General features: G+C 43.5%; 1 protein-coding gene across 4 annotated transcripts in view; it reads left to right on the forward strand.

The window, feature by feature from the left end:
• The window catches only part of LOC132828619 (fibroblast growth factor receptor 3-like), a 139,280-nt gene that overhangs the window by 67,612 nt on the left and 47,969 nt on the right, over positions 1-23,699 (forward strand). For all 4 annotated transcript variants that reach the window (XM_060845706.1, XM_060845786.1, XM_060845865.1 and 1 more), the window contains exon 4: positions 10,713-10,766. In XM_060845706.1, the coding sequence (XP_060701689.1) occupies positions 10,713-10,766 (54 nt within the window). The remainder of the gene's footprint in view (positions 1-10,712; positions 10,767-23,699) is intronic.

The following is a 23,699-nucleotide window of genomic DNA, read 5'->3' on the forward strand; positions in this document are numbered from 1 at the left end:
TCATTCTATTGAAATCGATAGAATATAGCACGGGGCTCTTGTGGTGCAGTGGTAGTGTCCCTACCTTGAGACTAAGAGACCCGGGTTCAAGTTCCACCTACTCCAGCGGTATGTAATAATGTCATTGAACAGATTAATTAGAAAAATATCTAAAATATAGATCCTGTGGGATATATAGAGGGTGAGTGATCCATTCTGGCAAGTGACTAGCAAACTTGAACATTATTCCTTATGAATTAGCAATAACAATATTGCTAAGGCAATGGCAGACGGATTCTTGACTATCAAGGGTGAAAAATTAATAGGGGTGTGCTGCAGGGATGTAGAGTTGAGTTGAAATCAGTTCAGCCATGACCTTGTTGAATCTTTGAGCAGGCTGGAGGGGCCAAATGGTCTCCTCTTTTTTCTTGTTTGTAGGTAACTAAAGCTTGCATTTTGAATATTCTCTTTGATCACAATAAAGATGAACTTCCTCTGAGTGGGGAATGATGTTGAGCAGTAGCACATAATTTAATTCGGAATGATTAATAGAGAGGACAGGAGGTTCTTAAGGAATCTGTTTACAAGTGAGTACATAAGGCATTTACAGGATGTACTAGAGAGCTGGACCAATATTACTGACAGCCACATTCCAGATGATGGTGTGAAGGAGGATAGAATTCCATTGGACACAATGAAAGGGCACAGGCTATGACAGGAAGCTACAAAAGTACCATTGGGTAAGATCCTGAATGGATTCAACAAATGGTCTCATAAATAAAAGCATCTGGGACCTCCATGGTAATGAGTGTAGGCTCTGACCAGATTTTGAAATTAGGAACAGTAGGTTTGATTGTTTTTAAAGAATGATGTAGTCTTTAGGTACAGGGATAGTGAACACTTCACAATGACTTCGCTCAATGTTATTTCCAGGGTTGGCATGCAAATAGATGATATTATTTTTACCCTTGTTTTTTACCCCTAGTTTTACTTCAGTCATTCATTTTTTGAGTCTTTATGTTGAAAATAATTCCACGGGAACCCATTTTCTTTCTTTGCTTCAGTCACAAGGTAACTTCTAATTTGTGAGACTTGACATGGTGAATTGGCAGATTCAAGCAACATTATCATTGCATTAACAGAGCTGAGAGATCACAAGTAATGCCAATTATGCCCTCAATCAATATTGACATGCTTTCATTTCCAGCTGGGCCATTGGACAACAATCAGGGGCAGAGACCTTTAACAGTTTAGCTTTCGCTGACACAGGAATAGCAGGTCCCTTAGGCCCACATCGACAGAGATGAGTTCTCTCCACACAGACAGAGACACATGTAATCTGGGCAGATCAGCCACTCATTGGATAAATATACTGGAAGAACAATATTGAATTGTAAGGAATCCTTTTAGGCCTAGGTTGGCCAAGTGCAAATTCTTATCATAACCAAATAGCCACCTTCAACCTGATAACAAACTGTAGGTTTGCCCTGAGACACAAAGGAGGCATTCAGGCACTGAAGGCATTTCGGAGAAGAGCATTGATCCCTGATATCAAAGGTTTGAGAAATGAGAGCAAAATTTAGCACTTTCTCTTTGGAAAGAAAGTGTTTGGGAGATATTGTGCACAAACATGAGATGGTTAAGAGGATTTTATTTTGGATTGTTTCACAATGTAGTCCAAGAAAGACTCTAAGCAGTAAATGGTAAATCCAGGATCACTCAGAATCACAGAATTGTTGCAGTATAGAAGGAGGCTGTTGTGGTGCTGTAGTAGTGTTCCTACCTCTGCGCTAGGAGACACAGGTTCAAGACCTACCAGAGGCCTTGTGATGACATCTCCAAACAGGTTGAGTAGAAGGAAGTATCCAGGAGCCCATTGATACCTGCCTGGCTGTGTGAATGAGAGTCTCATTCAATGCTATTCTCTTGCCATCTCCTTTCCTGAACGTGCCTTCACCCACACTCTCAGGCCAGATCCTAGCCACTCACTACATGTAAAGACTTCTCTCATATCGGTTTTGCTTCTTTTCCCAATTATTTTAAATCTGTGCCCCCTCATCCTTTGATGAGTGGAATCATAAAGTAACATTCCGATAGATTGCTTTCTCACACATGCGTTCTAAATCCGCATGGACTGCCAGCTGGTTAAGTGAAGGTCAAAGTCCTAGATTAATTGAACAATCATTCGAATACTGCAGTGAATGGAATTTAGATATCATCATAGATGTTGAGACTATAATTGACCTTCCTTGTCTGTTATTATCTTGCATTTGTGACCCTTCAAAAATTCACTGAATTGAGGAAATTATGGAATTGTAAGCTGCTGTTTTTCATAACTCATTCTCTTAATAGTTGCACATGCAGATTTTCACACAGTCCCTTGCTTTCTCTAATGGAATGGTCCTTTAATTGAGTCTTACATCATGATCTGAGGGCATTAAGCTCCCTGCAAAGGGTGGTGACTTAAGCAATTGTTTTAAGCTCCAATTTATGACCAGGTATATTGAGGAACCCCGTGTTTCTATTTGTCTCAGTTGTTAATGACTGATTGCAAGTTGATTGAACTCCAGTAGTGAATATTGAAACCATCTGGAATGGTGGCATTCCAGGTATTTGGATTAATCCTTTGCTTGGAATCTTGCTTTTGCTCATAAAACTGAACCCTGGATTGCACGTGACTCCTTCCTAACAGATCTGTATCCATTCACAGAGCTGACACCCCTTCCTACTCAGACTGTCTTCCCATATTTCTAGACCTACAGCCCCTTCTCTAGAAATACATTCACTGTCATCCATTTACACAATGACTTGATGCAAAGCAACACTGTTCTTCAAACAAGGGACAAAACAGTAATCAGGCTAGACCATGATCTGCTGCACTTTAACGTGCTGTGTGAGTTAAGCAGCTGCTTTCAATTGAAATAACGTGCACATTGCCAGCAGGTATTTCTGGAGTTGATCAAGTGACTGATGAAAGAGAGTTCTCCGCATGAAAGAATTTTCATCCGTGTTCTGCTCCATTAAAGTGTGCACCTGTCAGACAAATGCAGTTGAAGTTCATTAATGCAAACTTGTGAAAGATTGCAAATATATTTGTTTTATCAGGAGTGACTGTATCAAGATCTGTGCTGATTAGTGGCATCTCTGAGTGCAACAAACAAACTCTACAAGTTCAGTAGCAAAGGGTATCATCCAAGACAGGTTAACCCTGACTCAGTGCTAGCTTCAACCTTCACTTGGATTAGAAGGTTGTGTTGTCCCAGTACAGGAACTTTAGTAGTTGTTTCAGGAACACATTTCAGTAGCACTGTTGGAGGTGCATTGACACTGCTAAAATATTTAATTGGCTGTGACGGGTTGTAAGGTTGTAAAAGAGGTTATATACATTCAATTTCTTTCCTTATCATTGAAAGCTTTTTGACTACATGCACATTGCTGTTGGCTGGTAGAATCAAAGACACTACATTGGTTTCCAGTCTGTGCTGAATTTAAACATGGTTCAGTGCTTTCATTGGCTTCAGTACTACTTGGCGAGAGGGAGAAAAAGTCAGTGAGCTTTGTATTGCTGATGACTGGAAGGGTTTGTGTTGTTGTTGTTGGGAGATCGATCTGCATCAGCTGTGATGCTCAGTACAGTTAAGAAAGAACCCGCCCTCAAACGTCTGGGTTAGTGACAGGAAGAGACTCCACTAACTCTGTATCTTCCACCCCCCCCCCCGACCCACACACACAAACTGCTGTGGTTCAAGAAGGCAACTCACTATTACTTCTTCAAGGGCAATTACGAATAGGCAATAAATGTTTCTTGACCACTTTCCATTTCTTTGAAATGCTTCTTAAAATTTATTCCCTTGATCAAGTGGGTCACCTGTTCTAATATCTCCTTACGTAGCTCGATAATATGTCCAAGATGCTAAATGGTGCAAGTATAATAAATGTATACTTAATAAATAGTGTACATTTATTAAGTACACTGTATAAATTAGTTGGTGTTGAGAATTAAATACAAGCTATCATTTTTGCTAATTTAAGAGTATAGTTTCTGTTCTCTAAAGTTTTTAATACCCCATTAATTCATTCATGGGATGTAAGCTTTGCTGCATGGGCCAGCATTTATTGTCCATCCCTTGTTATCCTTAAGAAGTTGGTGATCTTCTGTGTGGAGGTTCTTTTTGACAAACTGAATGTAAGACTCTCCCACCCCTGTCCCCACCCCCGTTGCCGACCAGCACATGGTGGAACACTGAGGAGTTGCCGAATGAAGCAATCTTTGAGCAGATGCTTATCACCAGGTGCAGACTCACGGGGAAAAGGAAAGCAACTGGAGAAAGGAAACACAAAATGGAACATTCACAGCAGTGGCTGTCAGCACCTGAGAAGGCGAGAGACGGATGAACATTTGGAGCTGGAGTTCTTTCAGTTCAGAATGTTGGCATGAATACACCAACCCAAACAGAGCCAGTGTGTGAGCATCGATTGCAAGGCCAATGTTTGTTGTCTGTCCCTAATTGCCCTTGACTCATGTAAAACTGGACTCACGAAATCTGAACCAGAAAGCGGACATGCTGCAACCACTTAGCACACCTTCTGCGGTGAGTGAAACAGGATTGAAACCACACTGCATTTTCTCAGCCCTGTGTTGGAAAACTGCAGGGTCAAGGCTGGGGAGTCGCACTGAGATCACTCCTTGATGCATTCCTGCTGCTGGGAAACATTTATCTAAGCAGCCCCGGGATCTGGGTAATTACTGGAAGTGTACGGCAGGCAGCCATTTTACATGCAATACTTCTGTTGGTAGCAGTCTAGAGGACTTGTCAAAATTATGCATGTGCTGCTACCTTCATGTAGAGACAAAAAAACCCTGAGGCTGGCTGAGGATCATTGTAGATGTGGGCTCCATACCTCAGTGATGAGGTTGCTGAATCATAGAATCCCTACAGTGTGAAAGCAGGCCATTTGGCCCACCGTGTCCAAACCGGCCCTCCAAAGGGCATTCTATCCATAATATATCTGGAGGTCTCCCTCTCCCAGTGCCCAACCCAACCCCCCCAGCTGACAACTCACTGATGTCGGTTGAGGGACGAAGATTGGCAAGGTTTCCAGTTCTTTTTTCAAAATAGTGCCATAAATCCTCCTGAATCATTGCATCATCCAAAGCATGGCATTTCTGACTCCATCTGCACTACATTGGAACTCCAGTGTGTACACCACATATTACTCAAACTTTGGAGTGGGTTTTGAGTCCACAAGCTTCTGGCTCAGGACCATCGCTATAACTATTTGTTTTGGAAATTGGATTCAAAATTAGGACAGTTTTGGATGCGATTGCCCCAAACAGATTTCATCTGGGACTTTACCGAGAAGACTTTTTACTGAGTTTGCTTGGAACCTAGATCACAGAAGGGGAAGACCAGTGTCTCAACCTACAGTATTTTATTCATTCATAGGGCGATGGTACCTCTGGCTAGGCCAGCATTTATTGCCCATCTCTAATTGCCCAGGGACAGTTAAGAGTCAACCTTATTGCTGTTGGTCTGGAGTTATATGTGGGCCAGACCAGGTAAGAACAGCAGTTCCCTTGCTTAAAAGACAATAGTGAACCAGATGTTTTTTTTTGACAATCACGAACAGTTCCATGGTCATCATTCAGCTCTTAATTCCAGATTTTTTTTAACTGAGTTCAACTTCCATCTTCTGAGGTGGGATTTGAGCCAGGATCCTGAGAACGTTCCCTAGATTTCTGCATTAATCATCTAACACTCGTACCATTGAACATCGCCTCCCCCCACTCCCATTATCTTGCAGAGAGCTTTCATTTGATATTTTCCAGGCCATCAACTTTGGTTGCAATAGCAGCAGGAAATTACCAATCACTTACCAATTACGTTCATGATGTGGAAAATGAAAATAAATGATCATTCGCGAGCAAGGCCTGTCATTCACAGTTACCGTGGAAAATGTGGACAGCCTCATGAAACTCAATCTCCTGTAATATCTGTAGAGCAGCCAGAATCTCATCCGATTCAAACATAATTTAGTTCATTTAGTCACTGAGCCAGTATAAACAGGACGCAGTTCCCCAGAGATCAGTAAAAATGGCGGAATCGGGGGTAATGAAAACAGAATTTGATTTGCTGTATCCAGATTCAAGTATGTCTTAGGTTCCATTTGCTCGACATTTGCCAAAGCCTGCTGAGTTAACGTTGACTGCATGAGGCAGAGACAGAAGTGGTGCTAAATGCACAGGTCCACTTGTGTAGGTTTCCATCCCTCACACATGGGCTTTTGTTATCAAACTGGGGTGACCAGTCACTCCTGCGCTTAATTGTTAAAAATCACACAACACCAGGTTATAGTCCAACAGGTTTAATCGGAAGCGCACTAGCTTTGTACACCCCAATCCAACACCGGCATCTCCAAATCATGAGCTTAATTGTGTCCTCGTTCGTGCTTATATCTCTCATCGGGTTTGCTCGGCTGAAGTGCTAATCGGATTCCCCCATCCCCGACAGTGAAATCGATCATAGTGCCCACCAGGTCAGTTGACCCAGCATTGAGCTGGGACTGACTCTGTGAATGAGAGATTCTGTGGAGGATTTGATTCTCTAAAAACATGGTCAAAGTGATTTTCTTCACTGAAAACCCCAATTCATGCTGAATTGGGATGCAAACAGGACATGGGAAACTGGCCAGAGCCAGATTTAACAGATCTGGGTAACTGTATCTAAAGGCAGGAACTGTTTAGGTGTGCAGCATACGCACAGAGCTTCACTGTTTTGGCATCACCAGACATTTCTCTTCAAGAATAACTTCTAACTTCCACAGTTCCTACACTCATGTAAAAAAACTGCGGTCTGAATAATAAATGAAAATACTTTACATACTGAAGACTCTGTACCCATTAAATTTTACGCAGGCTGAACTCACTGAAGCTTTTTGCATTATGGCTGTAGGCTGAAGCCCCACCTCAGTAACTCAAGAACGTTACCTCAGCATATATGATCATAAGACATTGGAACAAGAGCAGGTGTAGGCCATTCAGCCCATTAATCTGCTTCTTCATTAAATCCACCTTAGTGCCCCATCAGTCTACTCTCATCATCAGTCAAGTTATGGATGATGTCATCAACAGTGCTGTCAAGCAGCGCTTGCTCAGCAATAACCTGCTCAGTGATGCCCAGTTTGGGTTTCACCAGGGCCACTCAGCCCCTTGATTCAAACATGGACAAAAGAGCTAAATTCTAGAGGTGAGATGGGAGTGACAGCTCTTGACATCAAGGCTGCATTCAACTGAGTGTGACATCAAGGAGCCCTGGCAAAACTGGAATTAATGGGTTTCAGGGGGCAAACTCGCCAGTGGATAGAGTCACATCTAGCACTTAAAAACATAGTTGTGGTTGTTGAAGGTTAGTTATCTCAGGTCCAGAATGTCTCTGCAGGAGTTTCTTAGGATACTGTCCTAGGCCCAATCATCTTCAGCTGCTTCTTCAATGACCATCCCACCATTATAACGTCCGAAGTGGGGATGTTCGTTGATGATTACACAATGTTCAGCACCATTCATGACTCCTCCTATACTGAAGCAGTCCATGTTCAACTGCAACAAAAATAGTATAATATCAAGGCTTGGGCTGACAAGTAGCAAATGACATTAGCATGACACAAGTGGCATTTACCATCCAAACAAGAGAGAATTTTACCATCACACCTTGACATTACTGGCATTGCCATCACTGAAACTCTCACTATCAATATCGTGTGGTTTATCAGTGACCACAAACTGAACTGGATTTGCCATATAAATGCAATGGCTACAAAAGTAGATCGGAGTATGAAATACTTCCCACTTGTCTAGATAAGTATAGTCCCAACAACACTCCAAGGAGATTTACACTGTCCAGGACAAAGTAGCAAGCTTGATTGGCACCACATCCACCACTTTCAACTTGCTTTCCCTCCGCCACCTCCTCAGCCATTAACATAGGTTGTAAGTATTTGGGTCGAAGGACTATGGCACCCCACTTGCTACACCTTACCAATCCATCTTATCCCATTTCTCCCAGCTCTATTGTGTTAACTGATACCTGAGACAGAGAGTGTTGAGGCATTGCAGTTGTGCTTTGTGCTCCTGATATAGAGTTGAGAGACTGAGCTATTCCAGGTGTCTAAACCACCTGTACCTGTGTGTGACCAGTTAAGACCAGATTGGGTTGACTTGCCACCTCCATAGTTCAGGATTAATTGAGCATAAACGCCCACTAAATTGGGGTAATAGAAGGAGCTGCTGGTGCTGAGCAACATAATTCAACATAATTCAAAATTTCAGGAGATTCCCAATAAAAGAACATATTTGTTGAGTAACTCATCTGGGACAGAATGCTGCCATTGATTCATTTCAATAATTGGGCATTAAACTTATACTTTCTCTGGATATTTCTCACTTTGTTATTCTCTCTGCCATGCTGCTTTGATCTTAATGGATAATTCTGCTTTGTTATAGTTATCTCAGGGAGGTAGCTAGAACATGGAGATTTGCTAGAGCTGCTCGGGAGGATTTAAACTAGTACGGTGAGGGTGGTTGGGACCCAGGGAGATAATGAGGAAAGAGATCAATCTGAGACTGGTACAGTTGAGAACAGCAGTGAGTCAAACAGTCAGGACAGGCAAGGACAAGGTAGGACTAATAAATTAAACTGCATTTATTTCAATGCAAGGGGCCTAACAGGGAAGGCAGGTTAATTCAGGGCATGGTTAGGAACTAGGATATCACAGCAATTACAGAAACATGGCTCAGGGATGGGCAGGACTGGCAGCTTAATGTTCCAGGATACAAATGCTCCAGGAAGGATAGAAAGGGAGGCAACAGAGGAGGGGAGTGGCGTTTTTGATAAGGGATAACATTACAGCTGTGCTAAGGGCAGATATTCCCGGAAATACATCCAGGGAAGTTATTTCCGTGGAACTGAGAAATAAGAAAGGGATGGTCACCTTATTGGGATTGTATTATAGACCCCCTAATAGTCAGAGGGAAATTGAGAAACCAGTTTGTCAGGAGATCTCAGCAATCTGTAAAAATAATAGGGTGGTTATGGTAGGGGATTTTAACTTTCCAAACATAGACTGGGACTGCCATAGTGTTAACGGTCTAGATGGAGAAGAATTTGTTAAATGTGTACAAGAAAATGTTCTGATTCAGTATGTGAATGTACCTACTAGACAAGGTGCAAAACTTGAACTACTGTTGAGAAATAAGGCAGGGCAGGTGACTAAGGTGTCAGTGGAGGAGCACTTTGGGGCCAGTGACCATAATTCTATTAGTTTTAAAATAGTGATGGAAAAGATCTAAAAATTGAAATTCTAAATTGGAGAAAGGCCAATTTTGACAGTATTAGGCAAGAACTTTCAAAAGCTAATTGGGGGCTGATGTTCGCAGGTAAAGGGACAGCTGGAAAATGGGAAGCCTTCAGAAATGTGATAAAGAGAGTCCAGAGAAAGTATATTCCTGTCAGGGTGAAAGGGGAGGTTGGTAGGTATAGGGAATGCTGGACGACTAAAGAAATTGGGGGTTTGGTTAAGAAAAAGAAGGAAGCATATGTAAGGTATCGTCAGGATAGATCGAGTGAATCCTCAGAAGAGTATAAAGGCAGTAGGAGTATACTTAAAGAGGGAAATCAGGAGGGCAAAATGGGGACATGAGATAGCTTTGGCAAATAGAATTAAGGTGAATCCAAAGGGCTTTTACAAATACATTAAGGACAAAAGGGTAACTAGGGAGAGAATAGGGCCCCTCAAAGATCAGCAAGGCAGCCTTTGTGTGGAGCCACAGAAAATGGGGGAGATACTAAACGAGTATTTTGCATCAGTATTTACTGTGGAAAAGGATATGGAAGATATAGAAAGTAGCAAAATAGATGGTGACACCTTGCAAAATATGCATAATACAGAGGAGGAAGTGCTGGATGTCTTGAAACGGTTAAATAGGTTGGGGCTGTTTTCCCTGGAGCGTTGGAGACTAAGGGGTGATATTATAGAGGTTTACAAAATTATGAGGGGCATGGATAAGATAAATAGACAAAGTCCTTTCCCTGGGGTTAGGGAGTCCAGAACTAGAGGGCATAGGTTTTGGGTGAGAAGGGAAAGATACAAAAGAGACCTAAGGGGCAACTTTTTCACGCAGAGGGTGGTATGTGTTAGGAATGAACTGCCAGAGGAAGTGGTGGAGGCTGGTACAATTGCAACATCTAAAAGACATTTGGATGGGTATATGAATAGGAAGGTAAAAACAAGGACTGCAGATGCTGGAAACCAGATTCTAGATTAGAGTGGTGCTGGAAAAGCACAGCAATTCAGGCAGCATCCAAGGAGCAGGAAAATCGATGTTTCGGGCAAAAGCCCTTCATCAGGAATAGAGGGCTTTTGCCCGAAACATCAATTTTCCTGCTCCTCGGATGCTGCCTGACCTGCTGCGCTTTTCCGCACCACTCTAATCTAGAATATGAATAGGAAGGGTTTGGAGGGTCATGGGCCGGGTGCTGGCAGGTGGGACAAGATTGGGTTGGCATATCTGGCCGGTGTGGACGGGTTGGACCGAAGGGTCTGTTTCCGCGCTGTACATCTCTATGACTCTATGACTCTATCTCAGTCCTGGCTGACTCATTTACAGTATGCAACTGGTTTACACAATGACCATAAATGTGGCATTACACTGATGGGAGGTTTATTTTGTCTTTTAGATTCTTTGTCTTCGGGTGATGATGAAGATGATGATGACGGATCTGAAGATGCAGGTACCTTGTCAATGTTGGAGAAAATTCATTTGTTTTCCCTCCTCCCAAAGTTAGGAATTTAAAGAAAAGCAGAGAAGATTTGACAGGCATTTTTCTCCCAGTAAATGGGGTGAAAATTAGTCATTCAACTGCTGATGTTGTGGAATATTGGTGGCGTGTCCCATTTGGTGATTTAACAACTACCACTGTACTTTGTGACATTGTCAGCTGCTAAGATATTGCAGTGAGCAAACCATCATAAAACCTGGGGAACCTCGATTATCCGAACGTGATGGGCGGGCAGTATTTCATTCGGATAATCAATTATTCGGTTGATTAATTAAATGCCTTTGCTCTGGGGCTCAGAGTTTTAAAAGTCTGTTCCTCGTTCAGGAGATTGCAGCAGCACATCGCGCACGAGACTCTGCCCCCCCCCCCAACACTGTCCCCCGTCCCCAACACCAGCCCCCATGCAATACTCCCCCGCCCCCAACCCCGTCCGACACTGCCCCCCCGCACCCAACACTGCCTCCCACCCCCAAACCTGTCCGACACCGCCCCCCGTCCCCAACACTGATGCCCCACCCCCAACCCCATCCAACACTGCCCCTCCGCCCCCCACCCCAACGCCCCCGCCCACAACCCCAACCGACACTGCCCCAACCCCAACGCCCCTGTCTCAACACCGCGCCCCCGCCCGCCACCCAACTCCTTACACGCCCGCCCTCTCTCTGGGGCAGCTGGATTGCACACCAACAAGACTGCTGCTGCTGCTGCCTTTGTGGGGGTAAGTCTCCAAATAGCATTCTAGATCAGAGACAATGTTAGAGAGATTATCTGGGAATGGAGGGGGGGGGGGTTTAGGGTACACCGGTCTGTGGAACTCCAGGGAAAGTGAGAGGGCAGGCAGTCAGTCATTTGGAGACGGTGCCTGTGTAATCACTGTAAGCAAAAGACGCGATCACTGTTGGAAACACGTCTTGGATGTAATGTTTCTAACAGGAGATCTCCTTCGGATAATCCAATTTTTGGATAATTGGTATTCGGATAACTGGTATTCGGATAACTGAGGTTCCTCTGTATGTGGCTTACTCATGGGAAATGCAGGGTTACAGAGATGGGGGAGGTGAGTCTGCCTCAGGATGCTCTCGCGTGGACTCGATAGGCCCAATGACCTGCCCCCACACTGTGGGGACTCTATGATTCTAGTAAGTCTCCCACTGGGTACAGCTGCACTTGTAGAAAAATGTTGTAAAATTAGAAATTCAAGTGCTTTGCTTCTGTTTATATACAGTAGAGCCTCGATTATCCGAATTTCGGATTATCCGAACAAGAACTCAATGTCCTAATGCTAACGGCATTAGGCAACTCGCATTATGGCGTGCATTGCCTGCTAACCAAGAAATGCTTGATAACCAGCACTCAAGTTACCACTTGTTTCCAGTTATCCGAACAATCAATTATCCAAACAAAATACTTCCCCCTCCCATCTCATTCGGATAATCGAGGTACGACTATATATTCAAAATCTTATTGACTGTATATCAATAACATGGTCTTGTCATTAAGCACCTGTACAAGCTACAGTGACTGACTAATGAAAATGTACTTGTTAAATTCAGTCTGTACAGTTCTTCAGCATCCTTACTGTTGATCTACTTGACAAATGGGTGTGGATTTTAGTAATGTCTAGTGTTTGACAGTTGGAATAAGGTGTAAGCAACCAGGGTTCTGATAATTGAACGAGTAAAAAATGAGGTCTGCAGATGCTGGAGATCACAGCTGCAAATGTGTTGCTGGTCAAAGCACAGCAGGTTAGGCAGCATCTCAGGAATAGAGAATTCGACGTTTCGAGCATAAGCCCTTGGAGACACAGAGAGAAAAGGAGGGAGGTGACAGAGGGAGAAAGAGGGGGAAAGAGGTAGGTGACAGCGAAAGGAGGGGAAAGGAGCATGATCAAGTAAATACATGAACAGATAATGTTGGCGCAACTAAGAATCAACTGTGAGAATGTTCATGGAATAAATGCCCAGCTTGCACATGTAAGATGGTAATTTGGGACGTCATGGAAGGTTGTAGGAATCGCATCCCACTGAACGTTAGTATGCTCACTTGGAGAAAGTAAAAGCTATGCTGATGTTCTGTGTAAAATCTGTGGCTGTCCTCCAGATCATTCAATTGAAGCAGATCCGGTGAACTCGTAAAATCAAGACTTGCTTTAATTTAGTGATTTTTTTTACGTCTTTAGCAATTAAAGTACTTCAGGTAATTCAGAATTGTGCAGTTCCTGTTATACGCAAGAAAGTAATGTCTAGCAAGCAATAATGAGATACTCAGCAGACTAATGCGTTTTTAATTAGCAGTGCTTGATATTACAATGAGGGAATGGATGATGTGATACTACGTCTGGGAATTCGAAGATGTACCTGAACCACTGGGACAAGCAGAGGGGATTTAGCACAGACAAACACAGCATTCCCTCAGTCCAGTAGGAAAGCTCCAAGTTCAAATTAGTAGGAATGGGGCTTTAACCCACATCGTGATGCACTAGTGTGATTTTGTCTATACAAATCCCCATCAGAATTAAATGTGATACATAATGTTGGCATTTGAAGACCCCAATGTATGAGATTGTTAAAGCAGGAAAGATGCTCTTTCAGAAATGCTGGATTAAATTCAGGGGAGTTCCATATGGTGTATGTGAAACTTCCTGCAAAAAGATCTACAAGTGTGTCCTACTGCTTGGGTTGGTGGACACTAATAATAGCTAGCTCTCCAACTAACCAAACAGTGACCTCCTCCTGAATGTTTGGTGATTTAACAGGACCTAGAATTTAATGGGAATGTCTTTGCTCTTTACACTGACAATTCTTTGACAGTACCTGGATCGCAGCCTCTCACCCCTGTAACACAAATACAAAAAAGGATTATTTCCATGTGAAAGCAGGTGTTGCAGACAACAAAGAATAACTGTGAATTTTGTTTTAGTGTTATTTAAAGACACTGTCATGTTGCTGCTTGAAGTCGAGGCTAGAGATGCTCAGATCTGCTAGGTTTGTGATTCCTGTGTGGTGATGGGAACTCTTGAAAAGTCTTTAGAAAGCAGAGGACATCTTCCACACCCTTGACCCCTGCTCTTACGAATCACCTTTAGAAAAAAATGTGTCTTGTCACGTGTACCAAGATACAGTGAAAGGTATTGTTTTGTGTACAGTCAGCTAGTACCACACAAAGTCTGCGTGTCTGCGTGGGATTCCTCCGGGTGATCCGGTTTCCTCCCACAGTCCAAAGATGTGCAGGTTAGGTGAATTGGCCATGCTAAATTGCCCGTAGTATTAGGTGAAGGGGTAAATGTAGGGGTATGGGTGGGTTGCGCTTCGGCGGGTCGGTGTGGACTTGTTGGGCCAAAGGGCCTGTTTCCACACTGTAAGTAATCTAATCTAATCTAAAAGTGCATCAGGAAGCAGAACAGCGTGCAAAATAGTACAGCTGCAGAAAAGGTGCACAGAGAGAGATCAGAATTAACATTTGAGAGGTCTGTTCAAAAGACACATAACAGTGGGGAAGAAGCTGTTCTTGAATTTGTAAGGGTGGAAGAGAGCATAACTGGGATGGGAGGGGTACAAGATTACATTGGTTGCTTTCCCAAAGCAGTGGGAAGTATCGATGGAATCAATGGTTGGAAGGCTGGAAGAGCAGGAGATTCTGCAGCCAATTTGTGCGAAGCAAGTTTCCACAACACAAAGTACATTCGTGACCAAGTAGTCTGCTTTTGGGTGAGTGTTAACGAAGAGCTAACATATCAGATTTACATCACTGTTATTTCTCCATTAGTGAAATGATAATTTCCTATGTGTACTCGATGGGTAGCCAACCCTTGGCGTTATACCCTATCCGAAAAACAAGGTACTTTCAAAAAAAATTAGCTCTGTAGATTCATCTAATGAGAAGCTGTGCGAGGGTGTCCCAGTAGGACCAAGGCTCAGTCTTTGGTATGGGTTTACAGGACGGTATTGAGGTACTGCTTTGATCTCAAACTGTCTGAAAGAGGAAATTTATTCAGGGTTTAATCCATTGCTGAGCCTTACAGGAGAGTGCAAATATGGATATCAGTTGAGGACAGGATAAGACTCTTGCATCAATGAATAAATAGCCTACTGATGCTCCAGGTTCTGGTTAATGTACAAACAGTAACATCTTGGACAAGGTACTGGAGGATGGACTGTAACTTGTACACCTCTTCACCTCCCCCCATCCCCTGTTAAGGAGTGACATTGTCCATGAGCTGCTTCCTGAGTGACAACACCAACGTTGTCTCCCTCTTCTGCAGAAACCTGAGCTGAGCTGGGATCTTTGAATGCGCTACTTCTTTCACCAGAGCAATCAGCCCATAATTTAGCAGAATCTGTGGCGTGAGTGAGTTCTGTGTGTATTTCATACCACTGCTTCTCCACGAGTTAAGGATCTCTGTTTCTTGTGAAGGAGTCTCTGTATTCAGTGGTCTCATTGGGAGTTGTGACCTTATTTATTTCCTCAGTATATAATGTTGTGCATTAAAATTCAACAAGCAACTATTAAAATGTGCCCTTTATCTTACGGTGCAGTGCCATTTTGGCATTAGTACAAGCAGGAGCAGGAATGTCATCAGGGCAGAGATTATTTAAGAATTCGCTTTCCGGTCTGTAATATTGGTGCGGAATCAGACATATACAAAGAGTGATGGAGATTGGCTAAGTTATTTTTACTGGTGACAGTGGGTCCCTTTTCTGAGACCTGGTGGCAATTCCTGTGTTAAAGCTGCTGGAGTGATTGAGGTCAGGTTCCCAGAGAGCTGGCTTGCTGGTGACGTTTCTGATGTCAGGCTAATAACAACACTGAGACACGGCTGAGGGGGACAACCTGCATCAGATGGGGTGCCAGTGATCCCCAAATTGGCTCTCAGACTTGAACAATAACCACTTACACCACTAGTCACCCAGGAACATCCTCCATTGGTAGTGGGTCTTTAGCTGGCATGAGGTTCTGGGAAAGGTAAGGGCCTATCACTGACCTCAGGCTCCCATCCATGCCTCCGTCCCTGAATGTGTGAGAGGCACAGTTGAGTGAAAATATCTCTTCCTGATATATACTCAATGCTGGATAAGTGTGTGTATATGCATAGCTGGGGAAGGCAGCAACCAGGCTGTAATTCCATTCTCTATAAAATGGCCCCTTGGAATGAACCAGATCACAGAACAATTCAGTATCTTTAAGCAGGGACGTGAGAAAAGAAGGGAGAAGGATTTGAGACCTGACTAATTTAAAATGAATAGAACAAGATTGATTGTCCCTGTGTTAACTTTGAGAAAATCTGAGAGCCATTCAGCTTCCTGTGTATGGTAAAGCTGATTATAAATGCACAAGACCCGAGTCGTTGTGTTGTCAATCTGTGGAACCTGCTCACGCGGGAGAAACCTAATTTCTTCCTTCTCCCCTTCCTTTGGCCCTGGAGCACTGCAGTAGGTTGCTCCATCTTCACTGTACAGTTTCCCAGAACCTCATGCAAGCTGAAGCCTGGAGATCCGAAGCAAGTCCTTTCTGGTCTCGGCAGCTCTGCTGACTGGTGAACTCACAATGAGTCTGTCACTTATCAAACAGACCGACAGAAGCCTCCTCACCACGGGGCTTGAGAAAACAGCCGTGTAACCAGATACTTGGGATGCTGCAATCCAGTCCCATTTTGCAACATTTGTGGGTGCTGTCTTTTTATTTGTTCATTCACCTGGTGTGGGCATTGCTGGCTGGGCCAGCATTTACTGCCCATCTCTTATTGCCCAGAGGGCAGTTAAGAGTCAACCCCATTACTATAGATCTGAGTAGGTGGGCCTGACCAGGTAAGGACAGTAGATTCCCTTCCCTGAAGGGTATCTGTGAACCAGATGGGTATTTTGTATGGAAATCTGGCAGTGTTTAGGTGGTTGTTAGGTTTTCCAGATTTTGCAATGAGTTTAATTTCCACCATCAGCCATGTTGGGATTCAATCCCATGTCAACAGAGTTCTGGATTACTAGTCCAGTGACATTATCACTACGTCACCAGCTGTCCTAATGCTGCTTTAAAGATGCTGCTAACAGCTGGCACTATGCCCCACACCCACCCTGTGTAAGATGAATGTAACACTACAGGGACTCCTCGTAGCTCACTTCTAAACTGGCTCCTTTTTGATTGTATGAGCCACTTCCAGCAGCAATGGTACCACTTCCTTGTTTCCATTGCACATACACATACATTCCACTGCCTGCAGCCTGCCTCAGTCAGTTGTACGAGTCAGCCCTTGGTTGTTTAGCTAGTCCTTGCTGTAATGATTCAGGGAGAAGAGCCCTACACCGGCTCTTACAGGGAGCACTTTTCCTGGGATAGAGAAAGTCTCCAGCATTACGAGGACATGACAAACATGTTTATCATAGAATCCCTACAGTGTCAGTCCACATCGACTCTGAAGAGTAACCAACCCAGAACCATTCCCCTTACCGTATGTTTACCCCTGACTACTGCACCTAATCTACACATCCCTAACACTATGGCAATTTAGCATGGCCAATTTACCTAACCTGAACATCTTTGGACTGTGGGAGGAAACCAGAGCACCCAGAGGAAACCCACGCAGACACTGGGAGAATGTCCAAACTCCACATGGACAGTTGCCTGAGGCAGGAACCGAACCCGGGTCCCTGGCGCTATGAAGCAGCATTGCTAACCACTGAGCATCTGTGCCGCCCCACTGTTTACTTGAAATATTCAGCAGAACACACGTAGGGGACAAGCATAGGCACTCTGAACCAGGAGTCCCAAAGCTGAGCCAACAAGGGGTTACTTCGAAATAGTGCAGGACATGCATCGGGAGAGTCATGCCTCTTCAGTCAGAAGAATGATCTTCCTTTGGGGAAGCACGCATTTGCTAAGGCACATCCAAGCTAGCAATGTCTGAGCAGAGCTGTCTGAGTCCACTGCAGGGAAGGAAAAGGAGTTTCATGCAAAGATGTGTCTGCGGCAATGTATAATCTCAACTCACAGTACCTCCTTTCTAAATGGCACACAATGCATCGCATATAGCGTTAATGTAACTACCGTGTTTAATATTTGGAAGCAGAGGGAATGTCATTGCAGTGGGGATTAGATTTGCACAGTTAGAGTGAAGAGCCAAAATAGGCAGGCAGGAAACCTCACTACCTTTAAAAAGTACATGGATGAGCACTTGAAATGACATAACATTCGAGGCAATGGGCCAAGGTGGGATAGTGTTGATAAAGTTGATGCAGACTCAATGGGTGCTTGTTTTGCGCTGTATGACTCTGTGACATGGTGAGTGCATTGTTCAGCTCTTCCAGAACAAAGAATGATCAGTCCTGCACAGGTTTCCAGAAAGGTAATGTGATGCCTGTAATTGAGAACAGTGTTATGAGAAAATGTGCTCTTGTGGCATAGTGTTTAATCCTCAGTATAAATCTACCTCGTGACCATCACTGGCTCTATCACAGGATATCAGCATTTTAAAGAAGGGATTAGTATAAATTAGAGCCAATTTGCTGCGTTAGGAAGCAAGACAACCACTAATCCAGTCCAAACAAATCCACTCCTCGCAAAAAAAAGTCCATTTCTAAGCCTGTTAAACTTGGTTTGAATGCACATCAAAATTTCCCATTGTGCACGCTGGAAAAAAATTCCAATTATGCAGTTAATTCTGGTCAAAACAATGTGGTTAAACATGGTATCATTGGCAAATGACAAAGTAAACAAAAACAGAGCTGACAATTTTTATTTAAGTGTGGCACCTTACAGATGTATCCAGCTCCTCGGCAACTGAAAGATATTTAGATTAGATTACTTACAGTGTGGAAACAGGCCCTTCGGCCCAACAAGTCCACACCGACCCGCCGAAGCGCAACCCACCCATACCCCTACATTTACCCCTTACCTAACACTACGGGCAATTTAGCATGGCCAATTCACCTGACCCGCACATCTTTGGACTGAGGGAGGAAACCGGAGCACCCGGAGGAAACCCACGCAGACACGGGGAGAACGTGCAAACTCCACACAGTGAATCGCCTGAGGCGGGAATTGAACCCGGATCTCTGCCTGATTTCTCAACATAGCAGCAGTGGTTGCTTTTCCAAAGCAGTCCTTTGGTTGTGAGGGATGCTATGGAAATGCAGTTCAGTCTAGGAAACGATAGAGGTAAGTGCATCAAGAAGTGTGGGAACAGGAACAAAGTAGGGTTCTTTAAAATCGAAGGGTGGGTGGGAGGTAGCAAAACAAAGCTGTGGACAGGGATTTCCAGAGGACAACAGAGTTGATGGTCGAACCTTGTGTCAGACAAGTGGAGGGAGGATACTGGATAATGGGGATATTCAGCTGGAGAAAATCAATGGAGAAAAGCAGGAATGTGGAGTTGAGGCTGAAGTGAAATCAGCCATGATTGTGTTAAATGGCAGAGCAGGCTGAAGGGGCTGAATTGCCAACACCTGTTCCGAGATCTTATGTTCACAGCATTGACAGGGATGATGATTCGAGTTTCTGGAGCATGAGAGCTTATGTAGTTTGGCAAGGACAGTCCGGATAGGAGTGAACATAATCGAGGAATTCCAACTATGTTCTACTTTATGCAGTCAGGAGGCTAACGAAGAACATGGGTAATAAGCTAAGACTTGAGACAATGAAGATATGGACTCAAGACTCAGCAGCACTGCATAGATTAGTCAAGTTTCAGGAGTAGAAACAAGTGGTTTTGTTAACAGTTTGGGTAAGACGCAGGGAGTAATTGGGTACCTGTCAGAGCATTTATATCATGTGTCCACTCCCATACCAACTTACACTTCCATGGCACTGCCTTTAGCCACACTACAATATCCACCATTGTAATAAGAGTGATTGATGGAACACCCCTCGAAAGCCCTTGCTCTGGTGCCTTCACAGGAATGCTGACATTGACTACCATCACATGCTCAGTATCTGCTCGTGATCTTCTCCTGCTTAGGCAAAGGAACAGGTTAACCTTCAGCTGGTGTTCCCTTGCTCCTTCCCTATCTGTGCTTGCACTCATTCATCAATAGGAGAATGTGCTCTCGGGGTCAGTGATAATGGAACTCTGGTAAAAGCCGAATATTTTCCTTCAACTGAAGGATAATTATGTTTTTCTGGCAATCACATTTAAGTCAAGTAAAAACAATGCTATACTTTTGGTAAATATCTCTGTTTACACGAGCTCCCCCTGGACTTTCAGCAATGTGCCTTTATGTGTTGGGAGGCAATTTGATCTCTAATTAAATCTGGCTGGGCACCCACAGACATCAGCTGAGCAAATTGCATAATTAGCGCGGATTCTGTCTACTGCACAACTTGTGGTAAGCACCAATTTGTTAAATGAGGTCCCAGTCCTGTTAATCAAATTGAATATCTAACCATCAACTGTGTTATTTTAACTGGTTATGTTCAGGGCAAAGCAGGGGGGGTGCTACAGAACATTGTTCTTCAGTGTCTCATTAGGACACTTTGATACGCTACTACCTCAGATGTAAAATTGCATCGCTAGTGGCTCCTACAGACCATGACCGTCACCTTCGGATTGAAATGAATAACAAGCACACATTAATGAGACAGTCTGAAAATTTCCCACATGGCAAATGATTCTGCAAGAAATTTTCAGGCATTGAATTCCTTGGGTTCCCACATGTAGTAAGCTTGTGGGCATTGCAAGGAGATTTCCTATGTTTTTTGTCCAGTTGAACGACTGGAGAATGACTTAACTGGAAATGGCATAGGGACAATCTTTCTTCTCTCACAGATAAATATACTAGAGAGGATCTATTACAGTATTATCAAAGAAAACCTCCCTTCGCTCACACACCACAATGTTTCATATTGGGATTGTTTTGAAGTAATTGAGTCTTGACCCTTTGTGTTGAACTATAGTCTTACTTTGGTTTCAAATAAAGGCTTAATTGAGTATAAGCTTTGCCTCATTCGTAGCAGCTGTCCCTCCATATTCAGAGTGTTAGAGGTCATCCTGCCAATCCAGAGGCTCAGGCCTATAAATGGAGAGGCACGATGGTCAAATGGTTAGCACTGCTGCCTCACAGTGCCAGTGACCCAGGTTTGATCCCTGCCTTGGGTGACTGTGTGGAGTTTGCACATTCTCCCTTTGTCTGCGTGGGTTTCCTCCCACAGTCCAAAGATGTGTAAGTTAGGTGGATGCTAAATTGCCTGTAGAGTGCAGGGATATACAAGCTAGTTGGATTAACCATAGAAAATGCAGGATTACAGGGATACGTTTATCTGGGTGGAATGCTCTTTGGAGAGTTGGTGTGGACTCCATGGGCCCAATGAGCTGCTTCCCACACTGTAGGGATTCCATGGTTAAACTGACCTGCAAGTCCAGGTATTGCTGAATTTCATAGGTGGCATCTCTTGGTAAGATATTAAACAAAGCCGTGTTTGGCTGTTCACATCAGTGTAAATGATCCCATGACCTGACTTGAAAAAGAAGAGGGGAATTTCAGAGGTTCTTACCTCTTGGACCAGTATTTATACTTTGGCCGACCTCATGGAAGAATAGTTTCGTTGGTCCGCTTTGTCTTGCTGTTTGTGAGAGTTTGATGCTCAAATTGCTTGCCTAATTTCCTACATTACAACTGACTTCACGAGAGAAAAGTACTACATTAAGACTATAAGGCACTTTGGGATCTACTGAAATTATAAAACATACTATTCATTCCAGTTCACATATGTAGTTTAAAAGTTCATCTTCCTCTAAGAGATGTGAAGCAGATGAAGAATACAAAGTGTAAAGAAAATCTGAAGAAGGTTGCAAGTCCCCTGTGACTCGAGAATAATAATTAACTTGCCAGAGTCAACCCCGACTCCAAATATTGGCCCCAGCTGTATGCCCACTGCCTCGGAAGCTCCAGGTAGTATCCCGCAGCGCTCAAAGCCTGCATTGCTTTTCAGCTCCCAGCCCTCCAAGTTTGGTGTTTGGTCCATTTCACTCTTTGATTCTGAAGAGTGAGGTAAGTACATTGTTAGGGTTTAGCAGTCAGGAGTCACGAAGGCATGGCACTGTATTATTTCTGAAGGCAACTTGGCAGTGGACCTCCATGTGGAAAGTTCTGGAAAGGAATGTGTGGAATCTGCTGCCATTATTCTCTGGCAAATTATTTCAAAAAGGATTTCAACTCAGTTTGCAGCACGCAGGCTACATACATTGCTTTATAAACACACTGATTTTTGTTTGTAATCACTCTATGTTCTGTTATCCTACGAGCAAAATCACCATGTCTGTTAACAACAGCAAATTGGAATTCAGTTAACTTATGGTAGCGTAGAAATACTAGACATCAAAAAAAAATCCATCACACAGGAAGATGCAAGACCTGGTAATATAACCCAGAATAGTTGCTCTTATTTCTAGGTAGCTCTTACAGCTCATCGATTGAATTAACCATGATATGGAGATGCTGGTGTTGGTCTGGGGTGGACAAAGTCAGATGTCTCATGACACCAGTTTATAGGCCAGCAGTGACTTCACCTGAAGGAGGAACAGCACTCTGGAAGCTTGTGATTTTAAAAAAAGCTGTTGGACTATAACCTGGTATCATGAGACTTTGAGTGAACCTTGGCTCTTGTTTCTAATTTTAAGCCAATGTGTTGCGTTGCTCTCTGAGGTCCCTGGAGTTTGATAATTGCACTAGTGCTCAAGTATCTACGTTTGAACATGTGAAGGATAGTCAATATTCTGAAGCATGATGAGGCAATTATTTTAGGGTTTCTGGGAACAAAATGGTGGGAATTAGAGCAATTAGGAAGTCTTCCTTGTGGACTGGCCTTTTGCGAATAGCTAGAAACCTTATTGTTAAGGGAACCCTGGAGGAATCAGGGCTGAGGAATCTGATGACATGGGACGTTTTTACAGGAAGGAAGCATGGATTTACAGTGCAAGAGCAAAGTCTCTCTCTCTCTCTCTCTCTCTCTCTCTCTCTCTCCATGTCAGTAATGGCTTCTCTGTAGGGATCCAGGATGACAGGAATTCATTCAGAGTTGAGACTGTTGACACTTTACTGCAACTACAACTTGTCTTCATTTAAGGATGAAGTCACCATAGTGCTGCTTCCTCATTAGAGAGAGGGATGACTGGTGGTGGTTTAACCTGGGGGTCAGCACATCTCAGGTGAGGGATGAGATTCGGAAGACAAAACATTCACAGTAACATCTGCCGGGGTAGGAACCCGCTCTGTTGGTGTCATTCTGTGTTGTACACCAGCTGTCCAGCTGCCTGAGCTAACTGAACACCCCCTCCCCACCTGTATTTAACAGGGTAAAATGCCACAAAGTGCTTTACAGGAGTGTTATCAAACACAATGTGACACTGAGCTTATAAAGGAGATAATAGGGCAAATGAGCAAACACTTTGTCAAACAGATAGGGTATAAGGAGGCTCTTAAAGCAAAGAGAGAGAGAGAGAGAGATTTAAGTAGGGAATCACAGAGCTTGTAGGAGGGAAATTTTCACTTGATACAATAATTGGCCATGTACTTAATTGAGAAGAGGATAGCTGTGAAAGAAGAGTATAGTTGTTAAGTGGGCAGAGAATTCACAAATGAACTTCAATCCTGAGGCTTGTGAATGAGAGCAAGCAAAAGCAACAGAATACGCCATAACTGGGAGAATATTAAAAGGTGCAGAGGAAGTGACAGACCTTCGAGTACGTCCATAGATCCTTGAAGGTGGCAGGACAGATAGCTAAGATGGTAAAGAAAGTGTCTGAGATGCTTTTCTTTATCGAACGACAATATCAAGATGTCATCCTGGAACTGTATAAAATGCTAGCTAGCCCACAGCAAGTAACCATTAAGTTTATTTTTTAAAAATTAAAACTGCCTTGAGTTGAGTCAGACACCGTTTTCACAAATCTGGGCTTTC

This window comes from Hemiscyllium ocellatum, chromosome 1, assembly GCF_020745735.1.
Source record: "Hemiscyllium ocellatum isolate sHemOce1 chromosome 1, sHemOce1.pat.X.cur, whole genome shotgun sequence".
Taxonomy (NCBI): Eukaryota; Metazoa; Chordata; class Chondrichthyes; order Orectolobiformes; family Hemiscylliidae; genus Hemiscyllium; species Hemiscyllium ocellatum.